We start from the raw sequence: 21,782 nt of genomic DNA, 5'->3' as shown, positions 1-21,782 counted from the left end.
AGTCTAAATGAGCTGTGACTATCAGTGAAGCAAGCCATCATTAGGCTGAAACATCAAAACAAACCCATCAGAGAAATAACAAAAACATTAGTCCAAATCAACTGTTTGGTACATTCTTAAAAAGAAAGAACGCACTGGTGAGCTCAGCAACACCAAAAGACCTGGAAGACCATGGGAGACAACTGTGGTGGAAAATAAATAACCTTCACAACAGTTGGCCAGATCAAGAACACTCTCCAGGAGGTAGGTATATCTGTGTCAAAGTCAACAATCAAGAGAAGACTTCACCAGAGTAAATACAGAGGGTTCACCACACCATGTAAACCATTGGTGAGCCTCAAAAACAGGAAGACCAGATTAGAGTTTGCTAAAACGCATCTAAAAAAGCCTGTAAAGTTCTGGATCAACATCCTGACAGATGAGACAAAGATCAACTTGTACCAGAATGATGGAAGAGAAGAGTATGGAGAAGGGAAGGAACTGCTCATGATCCAAAGCACACCACCTCATCAGTGAAGCATGGTGGTGGTAGTGTTATGGCGTGGGCATGTATGGCTGCCAATAGAACTGGTTCCCTTGTATGTATTGATGATGTGACTGCTGACAAAAGCAGCAGGATGAACTCTGAAGTGTTTCGGGCAATATTATCTGCTCATATTCAGCCAAATGCTTCAGAACTCCTTGGACGGCGCTTCACAGTGCAGATGGACAATGACCCAAAGCATACTGCAAAAGCAACCAAAGAGTTTTTTAAGGCAAAGAAGTGGAATGTTCTGCAATGCAATTACTTTTGGTCCCTTTTAAAAAGGGGATACCACGTATAAAATGTGTTGTAATTCCTCCACCATTGATCTGATTTGGATGTAAATACCCTCAAATTAAAGCTGAAAGTCTGCACTTAAAGCACATATTGATTGTTTAATTTCAAGTCCATTGTGGTGGTGTACAGAGCCAAAATGATGAATATTGTGTCAATGTCCAAATATTTATGGACCTAACTGTATGTTTAAATTCAGTAGTTTAACCTTGAAAAAGATATGTTCCGATTAATGGATAGGAAATTAACACGGATTTTTTGTCCATTATCTTCACTGCCGTTAACAAAATGTACACGGAAAAATGGTATTGAAGGTACGTATCACTTCGATACAATATATTTTTACTAGTTTTGTTCATGCACTTATTTTGAAAGCAAGCCAACTAAAGTTAACTTCCGGTCTTCACTTTCATGATATTAACATGACGCTGTAGATTCACTGTAGTGGTAAAAGTTTGGAGCAGTAATAAGTGCACGTAAAGAAAAAGATGGCGTCAAGTTTAAGAGGACTGCAAGGTTAGTGTTTTGGTTTGCTACATATTAAAACTATAAACATTTCGGCAAAAAAAAATGGCACGACATTCGCTGTTTATGTGGTTTATCGTGACTTGTTTCAGAAATGTTAACATTATGGAAAATATGGCGATGTGGCATAGTTGGGGTTATGCTTGGTTCGCCTTCTGAGTTGACGCAACATGCATATTCAGATAAATGGGGAAAATATTAAATGACGTGTCTGAATTATGAACTTATTTTACTGGGACATGCAGTTTTTCTTTATAATTGTAACATTGAAAACAATTTATAGAGTGGCCTGACTCAATATGAAACCTCTTTTTATATTGAAGGTTGGTGACGTGTGCACAGTTTTCAGGGGGACTAAAAAGGCAGAAAAGTGTGCGTGTATTAAAACAAAACGTGCACTGATACAGTACTTCTGTCCCTTACAGGCGTGGAGTGCAGAACACCTTCCATTGTCCACCAGCAGTAATGAGGCTTGTAAACTATATGATGCCATACTCACTCAGGTAACACTACTTCTCCTTCAATTAGACACATGCAATTAGTATTGAAGATACAAATATTATTACTTATTTTGAATGTAATGATAAGTTTAAGCACTATTGTTAACTTTACATTTTATTATCTTTCTATATTTTTGAAATTTAATATAAGGCTACATTTCTTAATTAAACTCAAAATGTAAATTGAATGTTATTTTGAGTCTTTTTTTAAATACGATAATAATAATAATAAAATTCACCCCAAGATGTTCGTTTGAAGAAATCTGTCACCAAAATATTTTTTATTTGTATACATTTTTTATTATTTTAAATTATTTCATTATAATTATTTATGTTACCTTCTGATTTATTTATTTGTATTAATTGATTAATTAGCATGGCTAATTGTTTGTACATTCTTATAACAAAACAAATAGACTACTGTAGCCTATATCAGTGAAAACAATTGTCAATTAACAAGTGTCAATTTTGTGTGGCTCCTAGTATGTGAAATGGCGGAATGATGAAACCTTGGGGGGAGTTGAAGGATGCATTTCTGCTATCCAGGCAGCCGACCCCAACTTTGGTAAATTGATGTGGTGAAATATTATTCATTATTTTAATAAAACTCAGGCAGAGTTAAAGGAGACAACAGCAAATCAGTGTTAAAAGTTCAGAATAAAAAAATAAAGGAAGAGATAAAGGCAACAGTGCTAAATATATCCTCTGCTGCAAAAGCCTAATTAATAAATACCTGTGACCCTCTTTAAATATACATTGACGAGGATTAGTTTTCCAAAGTCCTAGCTCTAGTTAGAGGGAGCAACAATCCTACAAGCTTCTCATCTCCCATGCTATGGGGTCATGAAATAATATAAAATTAGGTTAAACATAACATGAGTAATCTAAGCACATGAATAAAAGGCACCATGACCTGACCATGAAAGGCAAAGATCCCGCTCTGCTTATAAACAATTTCCAAAAAGACATTTTGATATGTTCTGAAACGTAGGTACACATGAAGCACAGGTGTAATTAATAACATTACTAATGACTGTAATCTATTTGGAAAGACTTCCCAGGACTGTTAATGGAACTGAGGCCTCGTTAGTGTTATTTGTTCCACCTGTGCTTTTGTCTGTTATGCCTGTCTGCTGTGATGAAGCCATGGGTATTTAACAATGACTTCCTGTGCTGTCATTTATTTAGCAAAAGCGTCGGCATTGAGAAGCAGAGGTCGATCAGTACCTGTCTGTCAAACTAAGCAATTGTGTGACTTGTAACTGATGTAATAGATGTTGCGTTTTATCACCATTTGTTCAGTTTGAGCCTCCATCAAGTGTTTTTTAATGTTTATCTTCATGCAATGAATCAAGGTGCTGTAGTGCAGGTTCAACAATAATTGATGATCCTGAGAACTTGCAAGCTGCTTTCAACTATAACTGATATTACAGGATCAGACCATTGTTTACATGAATCATAGTCAATGGATCTGAATATCTATATCATCTATCATTTATATATAATCTATCTATCATATATCTATCATATATCTATCCATAAAACAGTTGTCTTTAGATTAAAACAAACAAACCGAAACATTAGACCGGCTGCAACTAACACGATTATTTTCATTATTGATTCATCTGCCAGTTGTTTTCTAGATTAATTATTTGGTCTATAAAATGTCAGAAAATAGTGAAAAAATATCAAATATCAGTTTATTATGGTATTTTCTGCCATTTTTGCATGAAATATTACTTTTAATTACCGATTAATTGATAGTTGGCGATTTCTTGTTTTTCTGATGATCATCTTATCGATTAGTCGACTAAACACTGCAGCTCTTAGTAACTTTGTAACCACATAAATGCGTACTGTAGTCATTGTTGCATAATTGAATGCTAGAGAGTTTAAAATGTAATCCATGACTGGAAGCAGTTGCCTAAAGGTTTCCCTTTACATATCTGGCTTAGCATCAAAAGAAAAACTTTTGCAAGTGCATGTTATTCAGTTTTTGTTCAAAGTTGAGAAGAAATGACCAGTGATATCCGTTTCCCCTGTAGTTATGAGCCATGTGATCAGCACAGGGCTGGAGCTGGTTTCAACATCAAGCTCCACCCGTCTGAATGAACGTCTGGCCAGCGCTGTGAGGCGAACAGTGGAGCTGGCCAACAGCCAGGATATCTCTCCCAGAGAGAGGCTCCATGTCAAGGCTATGGAGCTCTTTTCACGTGGGTAAGATCCAGTGCCAGAGCCACAGGAAATATAATCAAAACCGAGGGATGAGTAAGAATTTGACCATACAAGGCCAGTAATCACCAATGAGGGTCTCAAGAACACAATGCATACACACATTTTATTTTAAACATAAATTCCCATTGCATAGAAACTAAATACAGTTTCAAACTTTGGAATAACTCATCTGGTCCAAAGCTGTCTGTGAATCTTTTCTGACAGAAAGAGTTAACCCAAACAGACCCAAGATCCCTTTATGTGTTCAGCATATGATTTGAAAGGACCGTCTGTCGATGTTCTTAAACTTTACTCTACCCAGCATGTTGACGAGATCTGCTCCTGCCGACCGTCTGGCTGCTCCCTCACTACGTGGGAGGCCCAGCTACTGCTCGGAATCACAACTCTGCACATCTTCTGTCACAGACTGAAAACTCATCTGTTCAGATTACACTTTGTTTGAAAACAAATGTTTCTCTGTTTTATTGTTTATAAATTTCCCTCTGGATCAATAAAGAATATCTATCTATCTAGATGTAGTATTTGAAGCAGTTCAGCATATTTGCTTAAGTTGATGTACTTGCATTAGGGATGTCAGTTTTGTTATTTGTACTTACCTTTTAGTCTGCCGCTCTATTGACTCAATAAGCTCTAGCGCTGCATTTCCATGTTTTGTCTTTTTTTTTTATGTTTTGTTGTAAATAGAGAGAGCGAGAGAGAGCGAGAGAGAGCGAGAGAGAGCGCGAGAGAGAGCGCGAGAGAGAGCGCGAGAGAGAGAGCGAGAGAGAGAGCGCGCGAGAGAGAGAGCGAGAGAGAGAGCGCGAGAGAGAGAGAGCGCGAGAGAGAGAGCGCGAGAGAGAGAGAGAGAGAGAGAGAGAGAGAGAGCACAGAACAGAGAGAGAGAGAGAACACAGAACAGAGAGAGAGAGAGAACACAGAACAGAGAGAGAGAGAGAACACAGAACAGAGAGAGAGAGAACACACAGAACAGAGAGAGAACACACAGAACAGAGAGAGAGAGAGAGAGAGAGAACACACAGAACAGAGAGAGAGAACACAGAACAGAGAGAGAGAGAGAGAGAACACACAGAACAGAGAGAGAACACACAGAACAGAGAGAGAGAACACACAGAACAGAGAGAGAGAGAGAGAACACACAGAACAGAGAGAGAGAACACACAGAACAGAGAGAGAGAGAACACACAGAGAGAGAACAAACAGAACAGAGAGAGAGAGAACAGAGAGAGAACACAGAGAGAGAGAAAGGGAGAGAACACACAGAACAGAGAGAGAGAGAACACACAGAACAGAGAGAGAGAGAGAGAGAGAGAACAGAGAGAGAGAGAGAACAGAGAGAGAGAACACAAGAGAGAGAGAGAGAGAGAGAACACACAGAACAGAGAGAGAGAACACACAGAACAGAGAGAGAGAACACACAGAACAGAGAGAGAGAACACACAGAACAGAGAGAGAGAACACACAGAACAGAGAGAGAGAACACACAGAACAGAGAGAGAGAGAGAGAACACACAGAACAGAGAGAGAGAGAGAGAGAGAGAGAACAGAACAGAGAGAGAGAGAACACACAGAACAGAGAGAGAGAGAGAACACACAGAACAGAGAGAGAGAGAGAGAACACACAGAACAGAGAGAGAGAACACACAGAACAGAGAGAGAGAGAGAGAGAACACACAGAACAGAGAGAGAGAGAGAGAACACACAGAACAGAGAGAGAGAGAGAGAGAGAGAACACACAGAGAACAGAGAGAGAGAGAGAACACACAGAACAGAGAGAGAGAGAGAGAACACACACAACAGAGAGAGAGAACACACAGAACAGAGAGAGAGAACACACAGAACAGAGAGAGAGAGAGAACACACAGAACAGAGAGAACACGCAGAACAGAGAGCGAGAGAGAACACACAGAACAGAGAGAGAACACACAGAACAGAGAGAACACGCAGAACAGAGAGCGAGAGAGGACACACAGAACAGAGAGAGAGAGAGAACACACAGAACAGAGAGAACACGCAGAACAGAGAGCGAGAGAGAACACACAGAACAGAGAGAGAACACGCAGAACAGAGAGCGAGAGAGAACACACAGAACAGAGAGAGAGAGAACACAAAGAACAGAGAGAGAGAACACACAGAACATAGAGCGAGAGAGAACACACAGAACAGAGAGAGATAGAGAGAGAGTCCAATTGGTTAACATGGGCGGCGAAAGGAAGCTTTACCCCCTCCTTGCAACCATAATGTTCAATTAATATAGAATTGAATGAACCTCTAGACGGACATGTATAACCAGTCAAAAATATTCTCAGTGGTTAATCGTTGACATCCCCAACTTGATTCTAAGGCAGCTGAATGTATGTGATGGTAAATTACATTACAAGGTACTGAAAGTGCAGTGCTCATGTCTGAAAATATAACATGTATTTTACAATATACCAACTAATCAAAATGTAAAAAAGGTGTAGAATTCAGAAGCATCTAAAACACTTTGTCAGAGAGCAATGCACACAGATGCTTTTTACTAGAAAACATAAACTATATTATAATCCCATAAAATATATTTCATGATATAGTTTCAAGCAAGATTGTTTTACAAAATATCTGAGCGATTGAGTTGATTTTTCATCACTTTTATCAAACAAATGCCAATTTAATAATCCGACAAGGGGAGACATGTTCCCTGATTTAATGTAACATGTTTAGAAGTGAGGGCTACAACAGTGCAGTCAGTCAACATTAGTTCCAAATAGAGAAGAGATCAGTTTTGTTCATCATCACACTAGAGGAAATGGGTTTCCTGTGAACAAATAAAGTGTTTTTTGACATCAGAGGATGTTTTATCCATCATCCCCAAGTTTCTCTCCGTCTGTTCCCATGTGATGGGAGTTGCATGCTTCAGATCCACAGCATTCATCTGTAATATCGTGTGCCAAAGACTCTTTTGTAAATTTCACTCACAGTGTGTCTAGCAAGTATTCTATCTATAGTGTCTTATTTCCCCATAGTATACCATGATATAGTGATTGAGAGGACTTTCTGTTTCTCAATATTGTCACAGAGGATACTTGTGTTTTTCAAGGGGCCTCTAACTCCCTCCGTTCAGCACAAAGCATATTGACGACTTTGAGATTCCCATGGTTCACTTTTTCTGTTGTCCTTCATTGCTGTCTTTTCTTTAACAGTGACTCGTACTTTTTTGTAGACATTTTCCCAAGGCCTGCGATGTATGGGAAGACATTCTGGTTGATCACCCAACTGACTTGCTGGCTCTTAAGTTTGCAAATGATGCTTACTTCTACATGGGAGCCCAAATCCAGATGAGGGACTCTGTGGCCAGAGTGCTGCCCCACTGGAAACCACATATGCCTTTGTTCAGGTACAGAACACAACACATACATACACAAGAGAAGCATTTCAGGATGAATTTATAATCATATATATAATCATATGAAAACCCGTTGACCTCAAATGGTTATATATCTAATACTTTAAAATACTTCTAACACAGGCTTTAATACATGCAGTACATAACACATAATATGTATATGTCATCATAATGATTTGCTTGGTGTCAGTGTGCAGTAAAGAGCATTTTACAATCTGAATGGAGTTTGCACTATATACAGGTGCTGACTGGCTCTACACATACAATGTGAGTGAATGGGCCCCCATAGGCTGTAATGTGATATATAACTCATAATGATCACTGACCAGATGCACATTATGATTACATGTACAGTGTGTTGTACTGAACTCTCTTCTTTTTTTGTTTACAACATAACCTAAGGCTTTTATGTAAAAGTAAAGTAATAAGACCTGTGCAAGAAGGTATGCAGTTTATACAATTATCATTAAAGTCACACATGGACATGCAAACACTGATTGTGTAGATACTAATGTACCTGTTTAGTGCAGTGGTGTGGCTGATAGTGGTAAAGAAAGTGGTTCTTACAGAGAAGGTAGGGAATGTTTCAAGAAGAGTCTGGTGAGGTGATTGAGCCACGCTGTCCCGCAGGGTAATCTCTTATTACATAGGGGCTCGGCCTGCACCCTGCACCCTGCAATCATGCATGTCCTTTATGGATGACAACTTGAAGCGAGTAAATTATTGTTTTCTTCACCCCCTTTTCTTTTAACAACACATAGTCGAGGGAAAATAGATCTATCAGACCAAGCTAAAACCAATTCATATTTGAACAGTTAATGGTGACATTCACCAATGATATTATCAAGCTGTGTCGGTATTATGGAGACACATCCTCAATATAATGTCACATCATTACCACAATGGGGGAAAAAGCCAATCGTCCCACATAGCAATAATGTGAAGGCAGCTATCAGCATGATCACTAGTTGGTGATGACACTAAAGTTGACGCCCATGTAATGATCGCATTAACGTTTTTTTAAAGCAAATTGGGGTCACTTCAAATCACTCTCATTTATGGCCCTAAGGGGTCTTTGTTATTGATCACAACCATCCTAGGTAAAGGGTAAAAGTTCTGTCTCTGCTGTATTTTGTAATGAGACTTTTGTGTTTGTGCCCTCAGCTATCTGAAAGGACTGTATTCCTTTGGTCTCCTGGAAACTCGTCTCTATGACCAGGCTGAGAAAGTTGCCATGGAGGTGAGATTTTCTTCCCCAATATAGTTCTGTTGTTCAATATGTTGTGTTTATTGTAGCTGGGTGGTCCAGGTGTTTGTGCCTGCACAGTTGTGTCAGTTCAAGTCATTTGCTGTCGAACAGCAATAATAGGCAGCTAATCCTGCCCACAGCGGCCCGACTCTCCTGTGCTGAATGCGTAATGCATACAAAGTAGTTGTGACATGAGGGGTCACTTGAAAAAAAGATTGAGTAACATCATTGATATGAATTGAGACTTGAACACGTCATTGTCATTGGATTCTCATTTTACTGGGTTGTAAGAAATAAAGCATCTTTTTTCCTGCATTACAATTACAAGCAATACAGTTGCTTCTCCTTGAAACTGTTAAACTCTCTCGTACAGGGACTCGCTCTCACTCCAGATGACGCTTGGGCTGTTCACTCTGTGGCCCATGTTTATGAGATGAAAGCAGAGGTGGACAAAGGCTTGAAGTTCATGGAGAGTAGAGAGAAAGACTGGCAGGTACAACTTTGGGCTGTGTTTTTCTGATTAATTTCATCTCTGACAAAATGCAGAACTGTACAAGGTTGCTGAGTCTACTGAAATAAATCACACCTTGAAATAGCTCTAGGAAAAACATTTAAATTCTGTATTGTTTAATTCCAGGTATCTGACATGCTGGCCAGTCATAACTATTGGCATTGGGCTCTATGCTTCATTGAGAAGGTAAATATTCTAATGACTTTTCTCAGTCAAGCGGATAGTTGGCAGTAGGAGTGTTTGTGGAACTTGTATTTATGATATCCTTTTCCCTGGGTGATTTGAAGTCTGGAGTTGATTATATTGCGAGATTAATTTGTGTTTGCATCTGTGCAACACAATCTATCAACCTCTCTTGTCTCTCAAGTGTGGAGTTATTCACTTGTGTCTTTCTCACCTCTTCTTCCTCCACAGGGGCAATATGAAGCTGCTCTGGAAATATTCGATTCTCAGGTTGGTTGGTGTTGAGAGTTTGCATCAAAACTTTAATGGTACATTTGTCTGAGTACATTCACATTTAGCCTTTAAGAGCCATGCATGTACCACCACCCAAGGGATGCAGACTAAAAGCAATATGTTGTTGTGTTGTTGTGAGTCAAGAAGGCAAGTGTGTGCAAATTTAAGTCAAATCCTTTTGAAGATGCACTTCAGTGTCATGCCAAAGCTGATTATTATTTTATTTTATTCACTCTAAAAATAGGAAAGTCCGTTTTTAAGTAAAGCCCTTTACTGTCCTGTCCTGTATGTTTTTTTTACAAGAACATTTCTTAATGTTACTTACCACTGACACGTTTTAACAAATTCTGACATCAAGTTAAATGAATTTCATGAATGTTTAACCGCTCACATCAGGGGGATCTTTTTTTAAATGTTATTCATTGTGAGGAGGCAGTTACATGTTACATGTTACAGTGTTCAAGCTGAATAGTAAAGGTTTGTGTTGTGTTAGGTATTCAGATGTTGTAAAGCAACAGGATCCATGTTGGACACTGTAGATGCCTGTTCTCTGCTCTGCAGACTGGAAATGGAGGGTAAGATGGGAATTCTCAAGGTATCGTTGGCAATGTAATCACTGTCTGCAAAAAGGAAATTGCAAAGGGAGTTTAATCTTACAGTTCATCTATCACGTGTTATCTTGGACACCACTCATCAGAGTTTGATTAACATTCTGGAAATGTTTCATGTCGTTTCTTTAAGATTACACTGAGTGGTCTGATAAAGGTGCTACAGCTTATGTCAATGTGTTGCTAATTGGCTGAAGGGCGACGGAAACGTTTAATTTGAGATCATTTAAGATAGTGTGGTCTTAAGTGAAACCGCTAATGAGGTGGGATAATCTCACTTATCATACCTCATTAATCTGAAACTAAAAGGGCTCTGTTGGAATCGGCTGTAATTAGCAGAACCTCAGACCACATTTTCTTTTAATTTAATCTAAAACGGAGATTAAATGACCTAAAATTGCCCGGCATTTGTGTTGGTGCATGTGTCAGGTGTGTGCGTGAAGGACCGCTGGCTAGAGCTGCTCCAGGTAACGCAGCCTCACACCGATGATCACGTGACCTTGTTTAACGACCTCCACTTCCTCATGGTGTCGCTGGGAGCCAAAGAGAGCGGGACTTCTCAGCGCCTGTTGGAGGGCCTCCAGGAGTTGGCTAAGTAAGTTCCACACCATTTCTTCTCTTCACTGCACACCTCAGCACTCTATCAGCCTTACATAAGAGCCACACTGGCCTTATGTAAAGCTTAGGCAGAAGCGAGGCTGAGCGTAGGATGGCAAGCTAGAGAGCGGAGACTTCAGTGGTGTCAGCGGGGTCTTACCTCTGCAGCAGATGTACCAGCTGATGATGACTGTGGAGTTTTGTGGCTACAATGTATTCTGGTGTCCATTTTGCTTGAGTACAATCCCACAGAGAAAGGTGCCATTTAAAACCACTTCTTTTAAATTGACATGTTTTTCAGTGTTATAATGCAAGTCACAAGAGTTTGGGAATGATGCATCTTCAGGGGGGGGGGGGCAGCTCTTAAAAGTGAATTCCCAAGTAAGAAACGGAAATGTTCTCGTCAACACAGCTCTGCTTTGATCAGAAAAGCCATGAGGACACGTTTAAGTTTGCATATGTGTAATTCCATCACTCTCATGTATACCGTGTCACTTTTATTACCTTGGTTTGGATGGATTGCATAGCTTTACATAATCCATATTTTGCCATAATATAATTTCACATACTTCCTCTTACAGTCAGAGGCAGTGACTAAGCATTAGTTAATCCAAGAAAGCCGCACAACAGTAAGGAATGTTTAGCCTTACAGTGAAGTGAATGTTTCTCAGAAGTTCAGAGTGTTTCACAGTTCTGTCAGTCTGGAAATGAAATGAACTCACCTGGAGCTTTTTCTCAAGCTTTTGTTGACGTTAATGTTTTTCCGTGACGAGATTACACGTGTTGGTTAGCATCATTCACAGCTTTCATTTCATTTACAGTCTCCTCTATAAAATGGTTGTGTGAAGTTACCTGCACGTCCTGACTTTTAGCTCCTGAGTCCCCTTATTGTTTACAATCTCTGTAAGTAAAGATAATATTGTATTTTCAAGAAAGAATTACACCTAACTTGACCCAAAAGACATTCCTCCCCCTGCACTAGTTTCTAAACCTTCCAACTATACCATGAAATGTATTTTCTGTAGTCATAAACCTCTCCTTTTCCTTCAGAGAGCCAGGGGACAATCTGACTCATCAGCTGGCAGGGACTATAGGTGTACCAATTTGTCAGGCCATGATGGAGTACGACCAGGGCAACTACAATCGAACCGTTGACCTGCTTTTACCTTTACGCTACCGCGTGGTAAATGTGGGCTGGCAGTGATGCACAGGTAAGATCCACAGAAATGTAGTAAACTCAAAGCAAACAAGAGAAAATCCAAACAAAACAGTCTAATGCACAATTTGAAAAGCGTACAGCCTTGAGGCTTCACTTTCTTTCTTTGGATATCAATCATCACACTGTATTGTGTTTGAGTAAAACAGAAATCCCTGTTATTGTGAAACAGGCCAGAGGTGAAGAACGTTCTGCATAAGAGCCTTTCAGGCCGTGAACATACTACAGTGTGAGGACGTTCCCCAAAGTATGAATAATGAATCTGTTACGGATGCTGATGGGCTTCATGCATTTTATGTTCCCTGTGTTCAGTAAACCGTTCCCCAAGGTGCAACAGTGTACATGCATACAGTATAGCACAAAATGGTAGGAAGACTGTATACAGCGCTGGAGCAAGGTAGTGTTGACTAATGGGTTTGTCAATGGTTGTTCACAGAGGGACGTCTTCAATCAACTGCTTATTCATGCAGCCATGAAATCGGAGAATAAGCACCATCAGAAACTGGGAAGGTAATGCACAACAGGTATTTCATGCTTTTATATGGAAGTCTGCTGAGAGATTATAGAAGATGTAAGAAAGATCTTGCACTATTTGAAGCTCTGGATTTCATCACGACACAGTATAGTTGCTGTAGGGGCTGCTGTCCACTCAAGTTCTTTAGTTGTGGTCTTTCCATGTCCATACAGAACCCAAGCCGTATGCTCCCGTTATGTAACCAACATCCCCTGTCTGTACACCATGTTGTACTTTCATTATTGATCATTTCAGCCTCTCGGCTTGTCTCTCTAAATCTGTGTTCATGTCTTTTTACTGTTCTGTGTTGTGCTGAATTTGGGCAGATGTCTTCTGGTGGAGCGCGATGCCATGAAGCCCAACTCCCCTCTGACGGATCGTCTGATGCAGAGAGCCCTGGCTCTTCACAACTAGACTGATTTGCAAGGTGCGCAGAACAGTTCCCGGCATGCAAAAAAAAAATTAAGCCACCATCATACCTGAAACTTTATATAAATCTCTCTTTTAAATGCAGAGCTTAAAGCCATTTTAGATTGCAGACACATTCTGCAAGATTATGAGCTAATATTAAACTCGGGTTGCAAATGTGCATGTTAAATAGCCTTAAGTCATCTGATTATTATAGCTACTACATGTGACCTCTAATTAATACAGAGCAGTGTGACTTTTCTTTCTATTGAAATTTTATTAGCAAACATCACATTTAAATATAAATACTTTTCAGAAATGTAATCCTCATGTCAAGATCAATACAAAAACCATGTTCCAAACCAATAAATATACACTTTGCATCTGATGACTCCTTGTGCACCACACTTGTATGCCCGTCGGCAACAGCATGTTAAGAATGTGTAATGTACCTAAATGTTGCAGTGATACAGTAGCCGTAAAAAAAAAGAATGTCCTTGCACATGTCGGATGAGCTGAGCGGATTGTGTTTTCTTCTTCCCTCCTCTTCCCCTGCGTCGGCCCGCTCTCACAACTCTGAGGTGATCTCATCTTGAATCTGAGCGATCAGGATCTGGGACAGCACGACGCCTGCAATCTAGAGGACAGTAGCAGCCACTTAAGATTACACAACAGATTCTCTGAAACTGTACAGCCTGTCCCGAGCATCTCAAGGTCCCACATGCTCCTTTGGTGCAGGAAATGACTGTATACTCATATTAACGTGATTTTAACACATTATATGCGTCACTTCCTATAGAGCTGATCACACATTCGGTGGCAAACAGCTTTTAACGGAGCTTTTCAATAATTCACAGTTTGATTTAAATTGGTCTTGTTATGCAGACAAATCAAGTAATGGTGTTTTAGTTAGGAAGTACGAGACAAAAAAAGAGAACTTCATCATCAGATTTCCTGCACATCAAAGCAAGCTGGATTACTAGTGCAATTGTTTTGACAGGGCTCATGGGTAATTCACATTCTTCCCTCTTAGCAGAATCTTTGGGGACCCAATCAGCCAGATCTGAGCGCCGGAGAGATCGCGCTCAAGATCCAGTGGCAAAGCAGCATGCTGTGGTAGAATGCAATGTGACAGACAGTAGCTGAATCATTTTGATAAGTAAGCGTACTAATTATTTAGAGGCAGCTTTTGATAAGTACTAATTAGATTTCATGGCCAATCTAACAGCACTTAATGCAGTGGAATTTGAGATGTGTTCAGCGAGTAGGAGGGAATCGTCAGTCTGCTCCTATCTTGGGCACAGAATCTTACATTATCACACGCAGACCTCTACCTCGGTTGCACATTAACCTGAGCTTTCGGTCTAGAACAGTGTAATAAATTAATAATGTGCAGTTAAAAATTCATCGTCCCGTTGTGCGTAGTCATTGCTGTCTAGGTATAACCCTCCATTTTAAATCAATTCTGTCCCAATGACCTCACATTAAGCTTACACCCTGTTGGTTTCCTTTAGAATAAGATTTTTATTGGATTCCCCCCCACTTCTGTACGAGACCAGGGTTATTCTATGTGAGACAATGTGTACTTGTGCAGGGAAGTTTTTCTACGATTGATGTTTGAACGTGTGTTACTTCAGGAAAGGTGCAGAGTGATGAAGTGTTGCTGCGACTATGTCTATGTCTCCGTCCAAATGCACCATGCAAGTCTGCCTTAGAGGAAGCAAGGTCTGCCAATATGTTGAGTTCTACACTGCTCAATGTAGTTACCCTAGGTTACCAATGGCAAATGACTGTCGTCAATTAGTGTACCGCCTGACTTAAGTAAGCACATGTGTGTGTGTGTGTGTGTGTTTACCTGAGGCAAGGCCAGACCCAGGGCGAGAGCCCCCACTAGCAGCAGATGAGACTCGATCCACATCACTGCTTTGTCCGCACAGCCCACCGGGTAGATGGACTTGTTTGCCTCCAGGTAGTTCTGGGTTTGAACCCCAAAACCGCACATAGTGTTGATCACTGTCTGTATACCAGATGGAACAAGACAGACAGAAAATGTGAACGTTTTAGAGACTAAAACTATGAATAGTATTCAGAAGATGCGTTTACACGCTGATGTTTCACATTTCTTGTGGGTTTTTTTGCATTGACAAATTTATGAAATGTTATATCAGCCAAGGGAGAGTTTTGCAGAAGCTTGTTGATTGTAATGACTTGGAATGAAGAAGAGGAAAGAAGGCGGCGAGTGAGCGATACAACACAATTTAATGTGACAAAGACTCCCTGAAGCAGCCGTGCAGTTACAGGCTATGAACAGCAGGTTGCAGCACTGCATCAGCTCCCCTTGTGTTTCATTCATTATTTCTTCACCCATGGAGGAAAAGGTTGTTGTGATCTGTTTTCCGTGTCGCATGATGTACAATCAATATTAGTGTGATGGATCTACACGCACTCTTTAGTTTTCTGTCTTCACACACACTAGAATTGTCATTGGTGGCTGTTAAGCTGCGCCGCTGTGTCTTCACAGGTTAGACGAGCATTCTGTACGTGTCTTTTGTGTGAGTGCAAATGTGTGTATTCATGCATGCATGAGAAGTGTATTTACATATATGCTTGTTGTGTGCCAGCATGCATCCTTATCTGCACACATTTAATTTGTTATGCATGTGTAGGCAGCTGCGTGTGTTGATTCCGCATAGACAAAATGTGATAAAACCTTCATGAAGAAGGGCTTAAATTTTGAAATGGGGTAAATCACCACTGCCAACTCAAATGTTGGCCATGTCACTGTAGGCTGCATATCAGACGGCACATCAATGCTCTAGATGTTGGGTATGAGCGTTTTATCAGTTGATTAGCATAAGAAGCTTGTGACTGCAGTAACTGTTTATTGATGCAGTTTGTCCGGCTTGTCTTTCTCCTTAATTATTATACAATTATGAACTTTTCGTGTTCTTACAAATCCCCTCAGTGACCTTGTTCCTGACTCCCGTAGACTCTGTCACACACCAATCAGTCATGCAAACTGCACATTCTTCACAAACTGGTTGGTCATTATCAGACCAGCGCTACACACGATAAGTTATTTCACACAAGGCAAAGAAAAGTAACGCCAGCAGCAGTTTATACCTGCGGATGTAGTCATGGTGATATCACCTCCAGGCATATAAATAAATAGCTTCTGCAGTTGTGACACATCCAATGTCAAAATAATGTGAACATCCACAGACCACTAATTGGTGCATGTTGTATATATGATATTGGATTCTAATAACACTTAGGATATTTGTTTTATAGTATCTTTTTCAAATGAAGAGCAGTCGGTCAGTGTGTGCAGGGAGGAGAGTTGTAACACCAACGCCTGTTGTGACGCTCAATAAGCCTGATAATCAGGAAATTGACATTGTCATTTCACTTTATTCATTCAGCCATATCAGACACAGAGCTCATGTTAGCCCTCTTGGGAGGCGAGGTTATTTTTGTTTTGCCCCAATCAATCGGTCGTGAGTGACACATCTGTCCCTAGGCAGCCGGTGTCATTTTCATCTGACACAGAAGGGTTGTGAGGAATGGTTAACCTTTTTACATGAATCAAAGTTTTATGCTTTAAGAGTTATCTCTGTAAATTGACTTGAAACATCTTGTTAGAACATCAGCACATCTACATTTTGCAGTTCTTTCATAGCGTCTTAACATCTCACTCGTGTTGCTCAGAAAGATCTGGCCAGTAACCATAATTCTAATCTGTTGCTGTTTTATACTTTTCTTGCTTGTAAGTGGCAAAGTCTGAAACTTTTACACACAGTGTGTCCTTGGTGACTTTACACAGAGCACCTTGGAACTCATTAGTACCTTCACAATACTCTGAAACCTGTCCTGTTATAGCCAACACATTCTGCTACAGTAACTGGCATTCAACCTCAAGTCTTCTTTGAAGCCATGTTTTAAAAGTTTAAATAATTTTTATATGAGTTAACAGTTTTCCATAAGGCTTTGTCCACACACGCAGAAAAGCACGCACCTCTCCAGGAACAGGAGTGCAGCAGGAGTAAGGCACAGCGCAGCGCTCGGAGCTGGGGTTCTCATGTGTACAATTAAAGTACAGGTTCCAAGACCAGTCTGTGTAGTTGTTCCACCCACAACACTTGAACTGAGTGGAAAACAGAGAGAGCACAGCACAGGTTTATATTTAGAAGTGTGGTCTTGCTCTAAACTATACATCCTGCCAGTCTGGGCTTCTCCCACGGGAAAGCCCAGGCTCACAAAGTGTGCCAGTGTGTGCAGATGGAAGAGGAATGTGACATAAGGAGACCCGCAGAGTACAGGAACTGTATGTAACATGTAGCATCTCATGTAGAAATCCCTCGCCAACGCCACAATAACAAACTTGCAGCTCTGCGGTCTCTGGTTGTGGTTTCCTGGCTCAGTGCTCAAACATATTCAATAAACCACTGGCTGCGATCAGTTAAATATGTGTGTGTGTGTGTGTGTGTGTGATGTGGATAAGTACAGACATAAGCACAGCCATAGCTAAGTGGAATTGGCACCTCTTTCTGGATGTAATCCATCAGATTCTGCAGATCCAGGTCATCCCTGTAGTGCACGATGGCTTTCTCCACAAACTTTCCCAAAGCATCCCGAGTCTAAGAGAAGGGACATGTGGGAGTTTATACAGAGAATTATAGCGTTAATATCAGCATTGAACATGTACCAAAGACATTAAATTGTTTTAATGCCTTCATTCAGATTGCCGTTGGTGAACTTATCTACAAATGTCTCTATAACCAGGCTCCTAAGGTGCTCAGTGACAGCTCAGGTTTTGTGGCTCAGTTAATTACTTGAGCTGTGTCTATGGGGGATTGCAAAGTGCCTTTTTGTGAACCCTCCTTTAGACAGACGCTTTTGAAATCCTCGCATAACTAAAAAATGGATCATATCTGGGATCAAGTTAAAACTATTTCTCCAGAGTGATCGGGCATTTATGGTTAATCCGCTGGTTTTTCTTTGGACTTGATTTACCTTTTTATTGTGAATTGCACATACAGTATTTATGATGCATTGCACGGCAAATGTATTATAAAAGGCCACCAATGGACTTAAACTGCAAATTAGCTTAAGGGCTATAACCGCTTTGAAATGAGATATTAGTCTCAATCATTGAATATTCTATGCTCGTGTATCTGCCACGAGTCGAAATAAACATAAATAATAGTAATAGATGTCTGAGGGGGACACGCATCATCCTCTTGTTTGCATTGTATGTGCATCCTGTGGGATGTATCTTGACAAGACGGCAGCGGAGCAGGAACTGCTGCAGTGTGATGACTGCAGGAGTGCGGCATGATGTCTAGTAAACTCATTCGTGCTTATGAGATTAATGTAAACGATGCATACCAAATAGAGCGCACACACACGTTTTACGCTAATTCGGCTGCAGTACATAATCGCTTGAAGTTGGCCATTTGTAATTTAGAATGTGTTAATTTTTCATCAGCTCCACTCGAGCTGAATAAACAAAGCCCAGATGAAATATAAATGAAATGCATTGATTTGTTTGAATAATCTAAATTGAGGTTTTCAAACTAGATGAGGTTGATTCAGACATTAAAATTGTGTGCCACTTTATTTTGTTAACTTTCATTGTCCATGATATTCCTTTTTTATTATTCCTTTTGGTGTTAGAAAATGTATTAAATGCAAATCTCCATCCTTAAAAATTCTGAAAAACAAGGAGGGCCATGGCTATACAGACTGAGTTCAGATGTAATATATGCTAATACGAGCACTGTATGCTAATGATCCGCTGAACTTTAAAATTTCATTAAGCTTGAAATTAACTTCTGAGAGCGGTTTGCTGAAGGCTCTCTGAATTGTTCTTATTAAAGCCGGCGTTTGAACAGGTTATGTTGATAAATACTGTGAGCTGTATCAAAATAGCCCAAAATCTTAATCCTGGAGTAGTTTTACTAAATTGTAAGGATTTATCCAGCGTTCTCCCTCACCCCCTCACCCTGCCCTCCCCTCTTTTTCTCTCTCTCCACATGGTGCAGCATGATCATGGGCCTCGGAGCCCACCGTCAAACCTCCCCATGTCATTAGTGGCAAAGTCTCCTTTAAGGGATCTGATGAAATGGAACATTTGGTTCCACTTTGAAGTGCAGAAGCATTTTAATCATTTAGCGTGCAAGGATGCTGGGAGGGTTGTTAAACTGCTCCGTTTAGCAGCAGGCAGTCCGAGCGCTGACGGAGAACACAAGGGAGAAGAGAGGTATCATCAGGAACCAGGCACCTCGCCACACACTGATGTCAGGGAACGTTGCCACCGCTAGCTGTTGTGTTTTTATTCTCAGTGGAGCCCTAATGGGATGTTACTGTAGGAGATAAGTGGATGTTAGAGGGGAGATCCTTCTCTTCTCTGTAGCCTGCAAATCAATCACTGGGGTCATATATGGGTGTGCGGATACACAGGAATGCAGAGACATTCAAGGTTGAGTGGATTCTGTTTGGATTCATTCAGACACATTTTTTCAGTGACCCGAACCACACAATGCTAATTATTTCCTAAACACAATGGATCTTCCACACAATTACATTTATTCTTTTGTTAAATTCTTGTTAAATACTGTATAATTGTACCTCTTGAGGCTTCTGAAACTCATTCACACGAAACGATAAGAGAAGGCTGTATTGCTTTTTGTGTCCCAGTTCCCAAGAGTATGCACTATATACACATCTCCGTAGTGTTCTATTTACGCAGTTAGTGTGGAGAAGAAATCAACACTCCGGTTTCATGCTACCATACGTCAATCAATACATTGTATTGTGAGCATCAATCTTAAGAATTTTGCTGCAAATTAAACTTCAGGACAAAATCTAAATGTCAGAAGATTTATTTTTTGGTTTCTAAGATATTTTTTTTAGCTGTCTCCACCATCTTTAAAATGAAAATAGTATATATTAACAGTACACTCACAAATCAAGTGTTCTTTTTTTAAGAACACTTGATTCTTATCATTTTTCCACATTACAAAGTGAAGTATAAATCTTGGTACACGGCTTTAGTTTTGTTTGCACTTATGAGGAGCTTTCCCGTTGCAATGCATTGTGGGAAATGGGGGACAGCTACGGTAGCCCTGAAAGTCAAAACACATCAATATTTCACAAAACAAAAGGTAGCTACGTGTTGGACAATGATTCCTGGTCGCTGACTGGATGCGCTGTCTGTCAGTCTGCAACAAACAGAATAATAATACTTGCTGTTTTATGTTCCAAAATGCAAATGTTACTTTTCATCAGTGTTTGTAATATGCCTGTCCAGAACATTATGGTTTATGTTGGTAATTATCATTTTTGGGCTGGTTTATAGTTTTAACCATCAGTGTGGTTGCTGTTTTGGTTACTTTGAGCTGAAGTGGAGTTTTGATTCAAAACATGCCGTCAGTTTCTCTGTAACTCTCCTTTACAGTGCATAATAATAAAGATATTACTTTCCTGGTTTGTGTCTTCTGTTTGCTATTAAGAAGTAGCCTTGTAGGCCCTTGTGACACTTTTATTTTAATGCATTTATGCCCTGCAGTGAGCAGAAGTGCTTATGTTTATTTGAAACTATTACCGGTCTAAATTGTTTTGTTAGATTTTTATATTGTTGTTGTTTTGCCATTTTAAAAAAAGTAGTACAGTGAGTGGGAAAAGTCGGGGCTTCATGACCACTGGGACGTTTGACAGGCTTACCCGGACACTGAAAAGATGTGTTTGTTAATTTCTCCATATTATCTCATCATCCTGTCCTATGAGATGAGAAGTAGCAATGTGCCGCAATGTTTCCAGTCTGCAGGGAACAGACTGACTACTCAGCAAACGTAAGTAACCAGTAAGTAACAAGGCATGAAGAAGAAGTATTTCTGTGTGTCGCAGACTGACAGACAACCAATCAGCGACGAGGAATCATTGTCCAGAACATACCGGCCTTCCTCCGGTTTGAGTTAATGTGTTTGTGTTTTTTCTAATGTTTTAGTGTTTTGCAAAATGTTGTTTTCATTTTGTTAGTTTATCCACACGACATGCTCAAGAAGTGCTTAAATGAGTATGTAGTACAAGTATGGAATTGAAACGCAGTGATATACATTGCAACAACGGTTACAGCCTTGTTTTAATTTGTCACTAAAGAAAAGTTAGGATCCACATTTGGCTTCATAACACTCAAGTTTTATGAAGCCAAATGTGGTTTATATATATATATAATGTATAACATATATGTATAATGTATAACATATACAGTTAGGTCCATAAATATTTGGACATTGACACAATATTCATCATTTTGGCTCTGTACACCACCACAATGGACTTGACATTAAACAATCAATATGTGCTTTAAGTGCAGACTTTCAGCTTTAATTTGAGGGTATTTACATCCAAATCAGATGAATGGTGGAGGAATTACAACACATTTTGGGTATCCCCTTTTTAAGGGACCAAAAGTAATTGGACAATTGGCTGTTCAGCTGTTCCATGGCCAGGTGTGTGTTGTTTCCTCGTTAGTTCATTGACAAGGAGCAGATAGAAGGTCTAGAGTTCATTTCATGTGTGGTGTTTGCTTTTGGAATGTGTTGAGGTCAACTCTCAATATGAAGTCTAAAGAGCTGTGACTATCAGTGAAGCAAGCCATCATTAGGCTGAAACATCAAAACAAACCCATCAGAGAAATAACAAAAACATTAGGCCAAATCAACTGTTTGGTACATTCTTAAAAAGAAAGAACGCACTGGTG

At 40.0% G+C, this 21,782-nt stretch overlaps 2 protein-coding genes across 6 annotated transcripts in view; one reads left to right on the top strand and one right to left on the bottom strand.

Moving 5' to 3' along the window:
* The first annotated feature begins 1,119 nt into the window (after positions 1-1,119).
* On the top strand, positions 1,120-13,406 carry ttc38 (tetratricopeptide repeat domain 38). Its single transcript, XM_029433276.1, is given in 15 exon segments — positions 1,120-1,131; positions 1,768-1,845; positions 2,326-2,407; positions 3,888-4,059; positions 7,277-7,450; positions 8,624-8,699; positions 9,082-9,201; positions 9,346-9,405; positions 9,634-9,672; positions 10,169-10,250; positions 10,713-10,878; positions 11,931-12,075; positions 12,077-12,091; positions 12,533-12,606; positions 12,937-13,406. Coding segments are annotated over 15 exon segments (1,383 nt in total). The 3' UTR covers positions 13,025-13,406.
* Positions 13,383-21,782, bottom strand: part of tspan9a (tetraspanin 9a) — a 90,821-nt gene continuing 82,421 nt past the window's right edge. For all 5 annotated transcript variants that reach the window (XM_029434591.1, XM_029434592.1, XM_029434594.1 and 2 more), the window contains 4 exons: positions 17,560-17,655; positions 17,034-17,162; positions 14,874-15,035; positions 13,383-13,655 (listed from right to left, as the gene is read on the bottom strand). In XM_029434591.1, the coding sequence (XP_029290451.1) occupies positions 13,587-13,655; positions 14,874-15,035; positions 17,034-17,162; positions 17,560-17,655 (456 nt within the window). In that variant the 3' untranslated portion in view covers positions 13,383-13,586. The remainder of the gene's footprint in view (positions 13,656-14,873; positions 15,036-17,033; positions 17,163-17,559; positions 17,656-21,782) is intronic.

The sequence above is a fragment of the Cottoperca gobio genome, chromosome 6 (genome assembly GCF_900634415.1).
Source record: "Cottoperca gobio chromosome 6, fCotGob3.1, whole genome shotgun sequence".
Taxonomy (NCBI): domain Eukaryota; kingdom Metazoa; phylum Chordata; class Actinopteri; order Perciformes; family Bovichtidae; genus Cottoperca; species Cottoperca gobio.
Note: the sequence above shows the minus strand (reverse complement) of the source record. Positions and strands in the feature narration are given on the sequence as shown.